At 48.2% G+C, this 15,635-nt stretch overlaps 1 protein-coding gene across 8 annotated transcripts in view; it reads right to left on the bottom strand.

Annotated features, from left to right (window-relative positions):
- CTBP2 (C-terminal binding protein 2) overlaps positions 1–15,635 on the bottom strand; it is a 165,043-nt gene that overhangs the window by 47,566 nt on the left and 101,842 nt on the right. For 3 of the 8 annotated variants that reach the window (XM_082407341.1, XM_082407339.1, XM_082407340.1), the window contains one exon: positions 5,429–5,588. The exons of 3 other annotated variants lie outside the window; for them this stretch is intronic. In XM_082407341.1, the coding sequence (XP_082263467.1) occupies positions 5,429–5,486 (58 nt within the window). In that variant the 5' untranslated portion in view covers positions 5,487–5,588. Of the gene's footprint in view, positions 1–3,947; positions 3,983–5,428; positions 5,589–15,635 lie in introns of all 8 variants that reach the window. 2 more of the 8 variants (XM_082407342.1, XM_082407343.1) reach the window with 1 other exon arrangement.

Consider the following 15,635-nt stretch of genomic DNA (forward strand, 5'->3'; position numbering starts at 1 on the left):
CACAGTCACCCCAAACACTTGTGATTGGGTTGAGCTGTGTGGGACAGCCTCTGAATTCACGTGGGGCACCATTTGTGGGCCTCCAGCTCTGCAAAGCCAGGTCACTCTGCTGTCCTCAGACCTACTCTGACAGAGGAGGCTTGGCCTGGAGGCGTGGGAACCCTGGTTCCTGGGAGGTGTTCGTTAGGCCTGGAGCAGACGTCTTTCCTCAAAGCTGCAAATGACCAAAATGAGACACACCCAGAGCAAAGCAGACGAGGCAGGCAGCTCACACTCGGGAGGCGTGATCCCAAAGGCCAGAGAGACAGGTGTCGCCCACCTGGGGGAGAGCGTGACCCTCCCCGGTGGGCGTGAGAGCCAGAGCAACAGCCGCAAAACAAAACCCAGACACTGACAAACACCCACACCCGGCCACTGACTGAAGTCACCACACCCCAAACCCCAAAGTGGAAACAGAGCAGCCTTAACAGGCTGCTTTTAAAAATGCAGGGAGTTTTAAAAAATCCACCAACCACGGTGAGAGCCCATCGGCAAATCAACAAGTGCAAAGAGTAGCTTAAATCTGCATTTCACAGATGAGTGACGATGGAGAAATAATGCAGCATGGAACCTGGCTCTCGTCTGCAGAGAGCTGAGGGCCGGTGTGGGTACTCAACGGACCCAGTCCTTAGGTGGCAGCGGGAGCCCCAGGGGAGGGGCCGCTCTCCAAATTCATCTTAAAACCAGGGCCTGATAGACAAAATATGGGTATTTATCCCTCACAAAGAACGTCTACGAAGGTTCAACTTGACCATTCCCCCTGCCTTTTCTGATCCTTTACCTGAGCACAACGTAGCTTCATTATATTCATTTACACTACAGAGTTTTAAGCCATGTCTGGTTGACTATTGTATATTTACATAGCTAATGTAATTATCACTAATCACATAATTACTGGAAATGTACATAATTGCCTGATCCAAACATATAATTATAATGTATAGCAACATTATGAATCCCATTTTTAAGATCTACATTTTGGGGCTATTTAAAGACATTTAATAGAAATAATTGTGGACTGCCTATAAAAGGTCTCGACGCTGTTTCTTAGTAAGGTGCTCCAAGTGCTTTAAAAAACAAAACAAGTAGCGATTCTATAATGCATTTTTTTTTAAGACAGGTGAAACAAAAAGCATACAAATAAAAGACCAAATTATTCTGGCCTGAGTCTATAGATTATGCTCTTCCTGTGGGGAAATACAGGTCAATCCTGCCCTGTGGGCTCTGATGGGTGTGAGCCAGGCAATGAGATCCGCCCCCCACCCCAGTCCTCCCCGCAGGGAGCACTCAGCTGGCCTGGACACCCTCACCACTTCCACCACCTCGACGACCTAGAAGCTCTTAGACAACATCTTTGCTTCTTGAATATTCTGGGACCATGAATGAACTTTCTTGGGGGAACGGTCCATTGAGACGTACTTTCACAATGGCAAGCTCATCCCATTAAGAAGAGCACAATGACACTGGGAAAAAAGTTTTCTTCCACCTCATCCCTGCAGCATTTTCTGACTTTTCTCGTCCTCTTGGGGACAAAGATTCCCAGGATTTATAACTATGTGTTTAATAGACACCGGTTATTAGACAATTTAGTAGACGATAGAGGTTGGCCTCTATTTCTCCCACATCCATCCAACCAACCCGCCCATCTTCCTCACCGCCTTTTATTCCCTCTTCTCATGAAAACATCCCAAAGGTAAGGAATGTTGAATTCGACTGTTTATTTAAAAGGAGGTTCATATCATTTCTTTTTTTCCTGCAGAGGAAAGAAGTCCTCTCCTGAATTATGTGATGAAGGGGACTGATCACAGCTCAGCTGATATAATCCTCAGGACCACTTTTCCACACATATAAGACATTCAAACAAAATGAAGTAAGATGAAATATCTACTTTTTTTCCAAATTACGTTTTCAAAAGCAACAGGAAAGGATGGTGTTTAGTGATTTATTGTACCATAACACACAATAAGGTGTTGTAACAAAAGTCATCAGCAAGCCCATTGTGGTATATTACAGTTCTACAAACCTAGGCTCCAGAAAATGCTTTTCTGGGTTACTTTCGCAGTGATGAGGGATAGCAAGCCCTCGTCTCTGGCCAACAAATACTTGGGGCAAATCAAACCAGCTCTGCCACGATGCAGTTACATATTAAAACTCTCTGACTGGTGCAATTCATAAATGCAATATTTCAATTATGCCAGCAAACTAAACACAGGGGAAAACCAAGACCTACATTATACAACAAAAAGAAGAGACTGCAATTTGGTCTGACCAGTCTATTAGCAGACTCTGCTCCATAAAACCGATACACAACAGCACTCTAGGATTATTTGATATTAGGCATCAGGAAAGAGCAGAGAACAAATTACAAATATCAAAACAGAAGAACTGCTTTAAGAAAAAAATCTGGCTTTTAAGTCAGCTTGAAAGACCATTATTCTAACGGAGTTGGATGGAGTCCCGAAGACTTTGGGTGGCGAGAAGCAAAGCTATCCTCTATACGTTGCTTAATCTCGAGCAGAAGCATCCCCTTAGAGGCGCAAAGGAGCAGATAGATTCTGGGCACATGAAGATTGATGGACCGGGTCACAAGGGGACTGCGGTTCAGAAGGAAGAGACCCCAAGGGCTGCTGTGGAAGGTTTCAGGGAGGAAGGGACTGGGCCTTGGGAGGCAGGTAGGGATTCTGGAAGCAGTACTGGCACAGGGGTGATGCTCAGATCCCACCACACTGGCTCAGCTGGAGAAAAAAGGTTCATTCGAGGGGTGGGGGTGGGGGTGGGGTAGACCCTGGAGGGCATCCGAAGCCTTGTCTGGCTTGGGACCCAAAGCCAGGGATTTGCACTGGGGTTGGCAGCAGGCGGGAGGGAAGAATTTGAAGGAGTGTGTGTTCCCACAGACCCAAGAGCGTGAAGACAAAGTTCCTGCGAGCCTGGAGCAGAGCAGGGCTGCTTCATGCTTTTAATCATAAAACAAAAACAAAAAAAAAGAGAGAGAGAGAGAGAGATACAGGAAGTCCCTGGGGTGTGGGCGGTGGGAAGGACAGAATTGTTTGCTGAGCTTGCTGGACTTCCAAGGAGAACATTCAAGAACAGTTAGTTCAGGTTTACAGAACAGAGACTGGTGAGCACCCAAAGCCAGGGATGGAGGTGTGTGAGGCTTTCAGGAGGAAGAAATAACGGACTCCACGTGCCGATTCAAGGGCAAGCCCAAATACAGAATAGCAGACTGCCTGGGTGCCTGGGCGCAAATCACCGGCTGCTCTGTACCTTGCTGGTAGCACCTGGGAAACGGATGTCCTGACCACCTGTCCTGACCATTAAAGGCCCTAAACCAGCTTATAAATACAAGGAGCACCAATGAAGCATCTTGGAACAGCTGTTATACTTCATGGGACACCAAGTGAACGTTTGGGATCAGGGATTATAAATTACACTTGAGTAACTTTATGTCATGCATGTATCTTGACAGTGGCTATTGAGAAATTAAAGATAAAACAAACCACTGCAACTGTCTCAGGAACACCGTTCATGGATAAAGGAGATGCTGGAATTTGTTATAAAAAATACGCTGGGGACTGGTGAACCATGCCTGGGAGAGAGGGTGCGAAAGAACCGCCAATGGTTTTGCTGTCACCGACCACCCTGGACAAGGAGAGGAAAGGCCCCTGGTGCTTCAATCCCATTCTTGTCTCAGATGTGCTACCTCTAGATAAATACTGGGGTTGAGGGTGGGGGGTGGAATCGGCCCCATAGACATTCCTGATACTAACCTTGGAAAGTTGATCCACTAGGGCTTTCTGGAATGGGGACTCAGTACCAAAAATGAAGCACCTTTCCACAGGAGGGCAGAAATACAATTTAAAAACCCCCAAACAATCAGGTGAACCCACATTGTGGGACATTGTACAAACCTATTGGCTTGGGCTCTTCAATGATGTCAATGCTTCTGAAAGTCAAAAGGACCAGGGAATTATTTTAGACTAAGGAGACCAAAGAGACATGACAACTAAATGCCACATATGTCCCTTGACTGGTTTCTGCACACAGGCAAACAAACCAGCTAAAACAGACGTGTGGGGGAGATGTGCATGTGCCATCTATGTTAGATAATGTTGTAATGAGATCCAATTTCCTGGGGGTGATGATGGTGGTGTGTTTATGCAGGAAAGGAGCCTCTAATACATGCCATAGGTACTTAAGAATAAACTGCTGCATCTACACATTTCTTTCAGATGGTTCTGGGAAAGTCCATCCATCCATCCTCCATCCATTCATACACATGTATCTCTATAAAAAGAAAGCACGCGATAACAAATGTTATCAACTGGTTAATACAGCTGATGGGAATATCAGTGTCCGTTGTGCTATTCTACCAGTCTTTCTGTAGGTTTGAAAATTTTTTTAATATTAAAAAAAAAAAAATCCTTGAATCCCAAACCCCTTACACTGCAGCAGAATCCCAGGGATGCGGAGGGACAGTCAGTGCTCCTAAATTCTTTTAGGTCGGAGCTGTTGCAGGGCAGACAGTCACAGAGTAGAACACGCCTTTAATGCCTCCGCACCGCTAGCCTGAGCCACATCTACAAACAATTCCATATGGACGGCTCCTGGGAGATGTTTTCCTGGGCCTGAGTGAGCTGGCCAACTGGTGTGCTAGCATATTTGGGGGTCGGGGGCGGGCTGCTGAGCCCACCCCGCCCAGCGGCTCCCCTCCTGAGAGAAACCCTGCAGTGAGGTCACGGGTAACCACGCCAAGCCAAACCCAGCCGACAGCACGGACACCAGCCGGCCAGGAGCACTTCACGCCAAGCCCAGGTCCACTGGCGCTGGATTTCTAACCACTCCCTAACGAGGAGAGGATGGTGCTCAACCCACATCTCAGAGTTCTGTCCCCGGGTTTCCACTAGATTTTAATCCTGTTTATTTTTCCTTTCATGAATAAAACACTTCCAGACATTTTCAAAGATACCAGGGACGTGAACAGATCATGAGGGGCTATGCTGGGCTGCTGAGGAATATCTCAGAATTTGTGCTGGTAAATCTTTTAATTCGAAACAGATAAAGTCCAGAAACTTCCGCAAGAAAAAAAAAAAAAAAGATGGTCCTAATATGCAGTGTCTTTCTTGTGCAAAATGATCTTGGGACAAAATGGACCTCAGGGCCTGCTCCCCCCAACTTCCATCCTAGCCCCACCCCTGCTCTGGAAGCGGGCCTCAGCCTACTTGAAGGTCAGGCTTACTGACCACGCCAAGGACACCGGCAGAGGGTGTGGGATGGTGGGAGGTGCTGGGGGTGTGGCGTGGGTCGCAGCCTGGCTAGGAGACCAGGTGCAGGATTCCAGGGCGGGTCTACGCGTCTTTGGTTAAAAACCGCCAATCACGCTGGCTCTTACCTTCACAAATTCTGTCCAATCGCTGTCGCTTGACTTTGTGCTTATCCACAAGGGCCATTCTTTATCGAACTTTGCACCTCTCTGATTCAAAAGGCAAAGCGGTCCTCTAAGAACTTAGGGGCCCTCGCAGGAGTCTGCGGGCATTACGCCACTACGCGCCCTGAAACAAGGAGAAAAGAAGCCTTACTCTCTGGACACCCTGGGGGCAAGGACGACAGGTCATTCGGGCTTGGCTGCCACTTGCTACAAGGGGACCTGCCCTTGGGCGCTTGCTCTCCTCCTCAAATGCTGGAGATGGATTTGCTCCACGTCCATGGGACAGTGTCCCGCCTCTGAGGGAAGCACGCGAACACGCACAAGACAACTGTCTTTGGTTCCTGAAAACGGTAAATGGCAGCATCTGGATCTCTTGCTTTTGACTTCGGGGCTGTAAACACCAATTACTGACCACCCTGAGTCATGATACTTTGTACTCCAATGCCAGAGACCAAGCTATAGCCAGTGGGGCTGGTCCTGTACTTCTGTGAACCGCAGAGGGTCAGAGTCACAGATCAACCCACACCACCTAGGAACACATCCCAGGGGCCTCTGGACAGATGCAGACACCCAGCTGCCGCTACTCTCTCAAGGCCTTCTGCCAGGAGGTTCACAAAACCTTTCAAAACTGCCCTTTGGCCACCGCTCAGCACCACACAAGCCCCTTGCCCCACCGCCTGAGAACGGGGCAGGAAGGCACGCACCACCTAACCAAGGTTTGACCAGTGCCACCTTCCGGAGCCTTCCTTGCATCCAGAGGGAGCCACAGCTGGCATCGGCTGCCTGCAGCTGCCCCACACCCGTGGTGTTTCAGGCAGAGGAGGAAGGGTCTCCCACTGGGGTTGGGGTATTTGGGCCTCTCCAGAGGCAAATCCACATGCCACGCCACCTGAGGAATGGGGAGCCCAATTTGTGGAGAAAGTCGGGGCTGCGTGTTTGGGAGACCCTGACCTTCATTTCCTGCTCAGCCAATGTACCAGTTGAGGCCACAAATCATCACCTGTAACCCCCAAAAGTCCCACAGCTTTTGACTCATTACTGCAGTTATTCTAACAACTAACTACTACTACTACCACACACACACACACACACACACACACACACACACACACAGAAAGTTGTCCTCAGTTATCCAGCAGATGAGGAGGGGGTTAGGAGACAAACGTGAGGCTCCAGGGTTAATAATGAGGATTATTATGTATGATCATCAGTTACGCAAAACGCTGGGAGTTACTTTATCAAAGGTCGGAATGCAGGTCTGACTATGAAAAGGTAGGCGACTTCCTGGAAGTTAATGACTAATTTCTCAGCAATGAGGCTGAAAAGATTTATGGCAATAATTATGTGCTTTTTTTAAAAAGAGCTAGGAAAAAAACAAAGCACAATTTCTAATCACATAAATAATTAATGCAACATCCAAGAGACACCAAACCCTTTCCAAACCTGGGACGTTCCCCACGCCTGGAATGACCCTATTGGACAAGCGAGGAGATGAAGGCCATCCTGAAGCAAGCCAGAGCAGCACCGGGTTGACGGGGTAGGCAGATTTCTGAAATCCTGGTTTCACTTTGGCTGGGCTTTATGAAAGGTAATCATGCAAAGGGGGGAAGGTGGCCTCTTACTGGTCAACTTGAGACAGACAGACAGACAGAGGAGCAGGACCTCCGATCCAAGGGTTTCTGTCCGAGAGAGACCCTCAGAGGCCGGCTGGCAATTTTCATTTGCTCGGGTCCCGGGCTCTGATCAGCGGATGGCCCCTCCTTGGCTCTGGCGTGGAGACAGACCCCGTGTTAGCCGCCGCATCCAGGGTGAGAGAATTAATTAGTTAATATTTGTGAAGTGCCTTGGAGATGAGAAATGACAGCATTATCATCTGAGGCAAGACGGGCTTCACACCCTCCTCCTCCAATTCCCCGAGTGAGGCATAATCATTCTTTTTGCTTTCCTTTGAATTTTAATTTGTATAATTAGATGGCTTCCTGAAAAATTGATAAGTAGAATCTCGATTATGCAATCAAAGGAAAGATCAGGCATCAGCTTACACAAATTGTCTGCGTCCTATTATTTAAAAAAAAAAAAAAAAGGCAACTGACTCGTGTGTGTGGCTTTGGGGGGTGAGGTGGGGTCTCTCTGTGGCTGGCCCTTCCACGGGGTCCCCTCCAGCTGCGGCACCCACCCCTGTCTCTGACTGGACATGCTGACAGAGCATCCAGAGTCGTGAGGCCACTGGGCGGAGTCTGGTTTGGACTTTACAGCAGTGACCGCGGACTAATTCACGTAGTCTCAATCCTCTCCCCTCAAACGATCCTCCCCCCCCCCAATATTTCTTTTTAAGCAAGAATGTATGACATTCTTGCTTAAAAAGAAAGCAAGAATGTGTCAATGTATGTGACATTTTCCTCCTTGGTCCTCTGAAGGAGCGAGCTATTTACCAGGACTTAATTAACATGACCCTCTTCCTAAGGACAGGGACAGGCCCTCCTCAGAGCTGAGCTGTGAGCAGCGGTGCCTGGCTGGTGTCCATGCCAAGAATGCCAGCACCCTGGCTATCCACACTGGCCCTGGGCGCCCTCAGCGGGGCCCCCTAACGGAAGCCCACCGCTGCCTTTACTTTACACCAGTCTCCACTCATAAATCACGAACTTTTCGCCACGGAAGTTATCACTACTATCATCCATTGACACTATCTGGTCAATGTTTAACCACAATAGATAAAGGTCCACATAGGGAAGAAAAAACAGAGGGGGATGTATTACACTGTCTCACTTTGACTGAAATTGCAAACCTCCACACCATATTTGTGGGTGGGAAGAGAGTTCTAGAACCTACTTGCAAAATGACTGCATTAGCAGGCTCCATGTTTGTACAGTGCAGACACTGCTGCTTATGTTCCAAAGCGGCTGTGAGGATCAGAGGAGAACACGCAGGAAAACATTCGGTGCCCAACAGCAGGCCTCTAAGAACCACTCGTGCCTTCCTCTGGTGACAGGCCCCCTTGGATGCGGGCCCCAGGCACACAGGCGCATCCCTCCTGCTGAGGCTGGAGGTAAACCTCGGGGAAACTCAGAAAGGTCAAAAGGAAATTCAGGTCTTTTCACAAATAGGAAGGGTGTACCGCTGACAAACCTTACAAGAAAAAAACACTGCCTTCTATCCCAAAAGAGATACCAAAATCACAGGGCAAACCACAGAAAGGTCTACCTAAAGTTCTGTTAGCTTGAAATGAGGGGTGTGATCTAGGGCTGAAAGGTTTGGTGTCAGGGAATTCAACTTATTTCAGAAGGGGAGAAAGATGCTTGCACAAGAAAGCTACTTAGAGATTCTTGATTACTAGAAAGAAGATACAGGTATGGAAGATTTGTCCACTTGTGGGCTTCAGAGAGAAGCATGAGAGTTAAGAAAAGGGAGAACAAAAAGGAAGACTTCATTTTACAAACAAATGCAAAACACCCAAAAGTGAGGTCGTGAAAAACAAAAGGTTCCCCCTCATCAATCACCATCTAAAATCTGGGCAGATTATCTTTCCTGAATGACCGTTAGCAAGCCCCGCCTGCCAGGATCAAAGCACTGCAGTGCACCGAAACACAGCCATCATTAATTTACATTCTTAACATCTCAAATAAGTTTTTAAGACCCCCTCAGTTTCTTTAATCTGGTTCCTAGTCTTTGTAAAGATTAGGCAGACGAAGGAATTTACACAAAGTAAATGATGTCTTCAACGATGTCTTTCAAAATGAAAATTCCCCTAAAACCAGTTAAACGTGAGGACAGCCTTCAATTCTTTTAAGGAAATCTACTTAAACACTATGTCAATAGAGAAACCAAGTTTTACGATATGATAATAAATTAATATTATTGTAGTTAAGCAAGTATTGCCGAAGTTCTCCAAGTGAACCCCAGGAATCTTCAGAATACGTTCCACTGTTAAACCTGCAAGTGGGGATCAGGGGGAGATTTAAAGTCTGAGAGGTTGCCCCATGACCCAAGGCAAGTAGAAGAAGCTCCTGCAGCCCCAGCAGCATTGGTGCACGAGGTCTCCCAACTTTCCAAGCCTGGGATCCCTAAAGGAATGACATAACTCCTTGCGTCTCCTCTACCATGGCCTACAAGCCTCTCCTGATGTGGCAACAGGGCCATTTACCAACTTCTGAATGACCCAGCAGGGAGGCACCATCCAGGTTAAGGCAACACCAAGCACCTGCTGCCACAGGCAAGGACCCTGCAGGTGGGATGCCATCCAGCAGATTCACAGGGTTAGTGTGTTTTCATAGTGCCTTGAGAACGCTGGCCCACCAATGACCAAAAAACCCTCTTGATTCTTCATCTAGTCCCAAATAAAGCCACAGGGCTTCAGGCCACCTCAAAAGAACTTCTTCCAGAATCTTCAGAAGCCAAACAAAGGTGAACAACAGATGATAAGCTGGGTAGAATCCCCTGAACAGGTGGATGTGGGTTTTGTTTGGTCAACTATACCTGAAGGACCAATTAAAATCCAGATAGAACAAAAGAAACGTTCTACAGGGGTGAGGGATCAGTGGGAAAAACATGGGCTTAGCCTTTGGTTAAATGGTTGACATAATACCCCAGTTAATAACAAATAATTAAAACTACACTTTAAGGAAGAAAGAGAAGCTGTGGGGGAAGATCTGCTGTGGGATATGAGTTTACTGAAGTCAATTTTGTCAATGTCCCAAAACAACTACTGCTCCCTAATTATAACTCAGTAGCTTTGGGGCATATTTAGGTTTTGGGGGGAGGAGGGGAAACATATGGTTCAGACATCTAGTGGCATTAAAAAGTGCACAGGGACGGCTCCCCTCCCCCACCCCAGGGGTTACCAGCAAGACCCTTCAATACACACCGGAGCTTCACTCTGGTTCCTGGAGCCTCCCCCATTGGGCAAGGCGGCTCATATTTCCCCAGGGAATGCCCAGCAGCCCAGCCCTAGGGTGACAAGGTCACACCCTGGTCACATGCCCTCCATCTGATCCACGGGCCCCACCCTCTGATCCCCTGGGGCTGATGCAACACCAGTGTCCCAGAGAAAAGTGCAGATAGCTCAAGAGCTATTAGCACCGGGCCACCGCCCTTTCCAACAGCAGAGGCCAGGCAGGCTTCAGAACTCAGATGGAATTTGAAAAGGGCAAGCCAGTGTTTACACCATGTTATGATGGACCCCCAAACCAAGCAATGACATTTCTATACTAGGACATATGAACATGCTTACCCAACTGGATTAATATACAGAAAATTAAAAATAATTATACACACACACACACACACACACAATATACAATTCAACAATTCAGGCCAGGTCAAAATCTGCCACCAAATGGGTTACAAAGAATTAAAGTTTTCAGAGCCTTTTACAGTTTGGATGTGAAGTTAAGGAATTGTGGGCCTGTGACTTTATTTTTTTCTGTCTAACCCCCACCAAAATATTCTCTGGGGCTTTGAAGGAGACAAAGAAATGAAAAATGAAGACTCTGTAATTTATGTTGAGCTTGTGACAGCCATGAAACATAGACAGCAAGTCTTTTAGCAGGTGGAATCCCAGTGCTGGTGGAGGAGCGTCCTGTGAGGTCTGAGGCTGCCAAGGTGAAAACCACGCTTCCTGGGACGACCTCCTGGGACGACCTCCTCGGCCAGCAAATAATTTCTGAGTGAATCCTTCTGCCTGGTTTAGATTTAGAAAATACATCTCCTGGTGTTAAATGCAAAACTCAAGAATTATAAATATTTTCGCTTGCTAAAAGCTTTCATCAAGAACAGAGGACTTGAGCAGAAACAATTCATGATTTTCCTAATTGGCTGTTTTATTTGTGTCATAATGAAAATTAAGTGTCGGTGAAGAAAATAAGATGCTTCTGTGGTAAGGATTTTCACACTTTTTTAAAGCACCTGACTTACAAATATGCTTTAAAAATAAATACATTCGTTCTAATACTAAAGCATTCTTTAAAAATAAAAGCAAAACAAAATGAAACAAAGAGGTAAAGGCAAATAAGCAAACTTTCATCCAAATTAAGAGGTGTCAAAGGACACCTTTAATTTCCACTGTGTTGAGACTGAGGAATCACAGAAACACGGATGAATTTTTCCCTTCCCAATTTTCTGACCCTTTCCTCCTTTGGCAATTTTGATCTGTAGCTAAGTTTGGTTGAATAGGGTGAAGGGATGAGCATCCTCAATTTCTGTGCGGACAGAGGAAGTTCCATCCTGACCAGATGACCCATCCTTTTTTACATATTACATGCAAGAAATTATTATAACAAGTTTATATCTGAGCCAGTAAAAGTGAACACCATACAGAGGAAGAATCCAGAACGTCGGAAAGTTTGGAAAGGTCTCATAAAATGCCTACAGAGGAGCACTGGCCATGGTGAGGTTTGGGGGTGGCCACTCTGTGCCCCAAAGGTCACCTGAAGGTGATGTCTGCAGGCTGTGAAACGCCTGTGCACCCACATCCATTTGCTGTGGTCCAGTGCAGAATAAAAGCTTGGATAACTGATGGCCACTAGGGGCTTGGACCTGGGGGCCACCAAGGCAGGAGCCACCAGGAGACAGCTAACTGGAGGTTATATGTTAAACTTGTGCTAAACTTTAAAACAGTCTATGGAATGGAGGTGGAGGTGCCAGGTGGGGAGTAAAGAAGATTTAACATTTTAAAGGCAACTTTGGATTATTTGGCTTACTCTAACATATATGAATTGCACTTGTATTTAAAGGAATTAGTTGGTTATCAAACAAACAGCTATGATGAGATCTTAAATGCTTAAAAATCTTGATGTGAGTTTTTTTTTTTTTTTTTTAATTGCTGCATTGGGTCTTTGTTGCTGCACGAGGGCTTTCTTGGAGTTGCGGTGAGCGGGGGCTACTCTTCGTTGTGGTGCACGGGCTTCTCATTGCGGTGGCTTCTCTTGTTGTTGAGCACGGGCTCTAGGCGTGCGGGCTTCAGTAGTTGCAGCACATGGGCTCAGTAGTTGTGGCTCGCGGGCTCTGGAGCGCAGGCTCAGTAGTTGTGGCGCACGGGCTTAGTTGCTCCGCAGCATGTGGGATCTTCCCGGACCAGGGCTCGAACCCATGTCCCCTGCATTGGCAGGTGGATTCTTAACCACTGTGCCACCAGGGAAGCCCCTGAGATTTTTGAAGATGTCTGCCTCTTGATTTCTTGCAACTGGGAGGCTCTAAATCCTAGACTGGCTACTCGGAGTGTCCACTTTCCTTAGGGGACACAACTGCTTTGCTCTCCTTGTGAGATCCCAGCCCATGTGTCTCTTGACACTGTGCAGTCTGGAAACGTGCAACGGCATGAGCTCTGCAGTCTCGACTCACTCCCAAAGCCAGTGGAAACCACCGGTGAGGGCCCACCTTCTGTTCAAGCCCTTCCCTGGAGCAGGTCCACCCAGAGGAGGCCTGGCGCCCAGCGATGGGGCCCTTTGGCCAGCAGAGGGCACTGTACACCCTGCACGGCCTTCCCGAGGCTGCAGAAACCTGAGCTGCTTTGCCAAGGCTCGCCTTGCTCATCTCAATCCCAACTTGGACTCTGCAAGAACCTGGAGAAAGTGAGACCAGATACCCACAAAAGGAAAGGTCTGAGATGGCTTCAGGATGACACACTGCATGTCCCCTCAATCTCAGGATGCAAAAGGGACAGAAGAGACCTCCAATCTCCCTGAAAGCAACAGGTGTTTAGCCTTAGGAACAGGACCAGCCAAGGGAGAGGAACACAGCGGCTGCCCTCCTGCTGTCTATCTCCTAGGCTGGCAACTGAGGTTCGCCCTTTCAGAGCTGAAGTTCAGGCGCTGGAGAGGCGGGTCACGGAGCAGGGAGGCTCTCAGCCATGGGCTTGGGGTCCTGATCCAAGAAAGGCCATGGGCCACCCTGAAGGATGATTTTCCATTATATCCATGCTTCCTGTGTAAAGATACATCAATGAGGAAGGAGCTACAGTGACGAAAGATGAAACAACTTGGCAGAGACGTAATTTATAAAGAGAGGAAAGGCTTGAGGTGGGCCTGGGCAAAGGGCGTCAGGGTTTCCATTACAAACCACAGCTCCCGGGGCACCACACACACCTGCTTCCCTGGCGATTGCTCAGTTCTCCTCAACCCGGGATCTGTTTGTTGTGAAACATGTATGACCTCAGGATACACAACCTTTTCAGTAGACATTAATTTGGAGAAGAAGGTGGAAAAAAACAGATTTTTCCAACCTTATTCAGGAACTGATTCTGGCCAGTGGCACCGGCTGGGAGGTGGGGCCTTGTCTCCAGGCCCCTGAACCTGAAGGTCGCAACCTTTATGGATGCTGGCTTCTACAGGCCAGGCTGACCACCGCAGAGGGACAGCTGACCTGTCTAGTCTTTTCTGATCACCAAGTTCTAAGAAGCCGACACACTGATGTGGTAAATCAGCTCTCTTCTCCACACCTGCAGGGCACCCAAATGGTTCAGGATGGAGAAGTAAAGGAGGGGCTGGTGCAGTCCATCAGTGCTGAAGTAGGGGACACACACGCCCTATCCAACCCCCACGCCTCCACAGGACCAGCATCCTTTCTCACTACCATTTCAAAGCCAAGGGTGCCATAGAAACAGATGCCACTGGACCACACGGCTTAGTCTTGACCTGACACGGCAGGAGATACCTTTGGAAGGACCCCACACAGAGATCCTGGGGTGGGATTCTGCCTTCTCCAGGAAGCCTTCTGGATGAGCCTCTCTGCCCTTCTTGCCTTGCGCCTGACACCACAAGCCCCTGCCCATCTTGTTCCAAGCCACATTAAGTGGGATTCGCATTGACCTCCTGGGGGAGGGTACTCTGTACAGCCCACTTCAGGGTGGACAACCCAGTGAGGCACGTGGGCTACCTGGTGGCCTAGGTGAGGCTAAGAGAGGCCAGCAGGTAAGGCCCAGGTCAGGCTGACAGGAGAGGGGGTTTAAACTGGTCCAGGAGAGATAAAGTTATCATCAATGCGAAGGACTGACGGCTGGGACTCTGTCTGTTTTCAGAAAGCAAGTGTCCAGAAAGATTATCTCAAACACAAGCAGAAGAGCTCACTCCAAACCTGACCATGTGCCTGAGGGAGTAGGGACCCAGCATCCCAAGTTCAGTACCGGACAGGTCACATAATCGCCAGTCAAGAACCAAACCCAGTAAAGGCTTCTGAGCAACCCTGCTCCAGACCTGCAGCCTAGCCTGAGGTGCGCAGGCAGGCTGGGAAGAGAGAGCTTCCCAGGACCCGGGCACGACCCTCATGCAGCTCAGCCCGTCACCTCCCAGGTCCCAGGGCATCACTCTAGGGCATGGCAAGGGACAGGAGTACTCCACGTGCCGGGGGGGAGGGGGGAGGGGGCGGCGGCCCATCCTTTACTTCAAGGAGGTGCCGCTGGCACAAAGGGAGACACGCAGGAAAGCCAACTCAGGCCTTGGGAGCAGAGTAATAACTTTGTTTCATGACAACAGATATTCTGCGTCTGGGCCTTTACAAATATCCAAATTCTGTCGTAATGTTTCTGTACAAGGAAAGCCACTGGGCTGTAGCCATGGAGGCATTCAGAAGCCCACAGTTCCCACACAAGAGTTTTCTGGAAATGTGAGGCGGGAATCACACATCCCGAGCTACAGAAAGTCTTTTGATGGAAGAGCGGTTCTTCCCAGACCTTATCTTTTTAACCTGAGTCATAGAAAGGAAAATCTTAATCTTCTATGTAGCTATTTAAGAATACGAAATACAACTTGCAGCCATTCATTTCGCTTAACACGGTCTTAATGTGGAGGATGAGGAATGTAACGGAACCCAGGGGGAGGCAGGCTTTGTTCGGATCCACGCCGGCCACCGAGGGGAGCGGGTGGCTGGAGGCCGGGCTGGGGGCTGGGGAGGAGAAGCGGGTGACACTTGTGCGTCACACGATTTCATCTTTGCTGATCAAATTCGAGAAGTAAAGAAGGGAGCCGCTAACTAGCTTCTTTTGTTTTTGTTAATTTCAGGGTATTCCTGAGGTTAAACAGTCTTCTTGAATTATTTCACCTGTTTTATTATGGACTCCTGGCTGGCCTCCAAGGCTTTGGTGGGTAAAGGATGCCATTTTTGCATTGATTGCAGCCCTGAATGTTCTGTGCTATGGCTAAAATCTCACTTGGTGCAGAGTGGTTGCTGGAACAGGGGAGAG

The sequence above is a fragment of the Balaenoptera borealis genome, assembly GCF_965194805.1.
Source record: "Balaenoptera borealis genome assembly, chromosome: 10".
Taxonomy (NCBI): domain Eukaryota; kingdom Metazoa; phylum Chordata; class Mammalia; order Artiodactyla; family Balaenopteridae; genus Balaenoptera; species Balaenoptera borealis.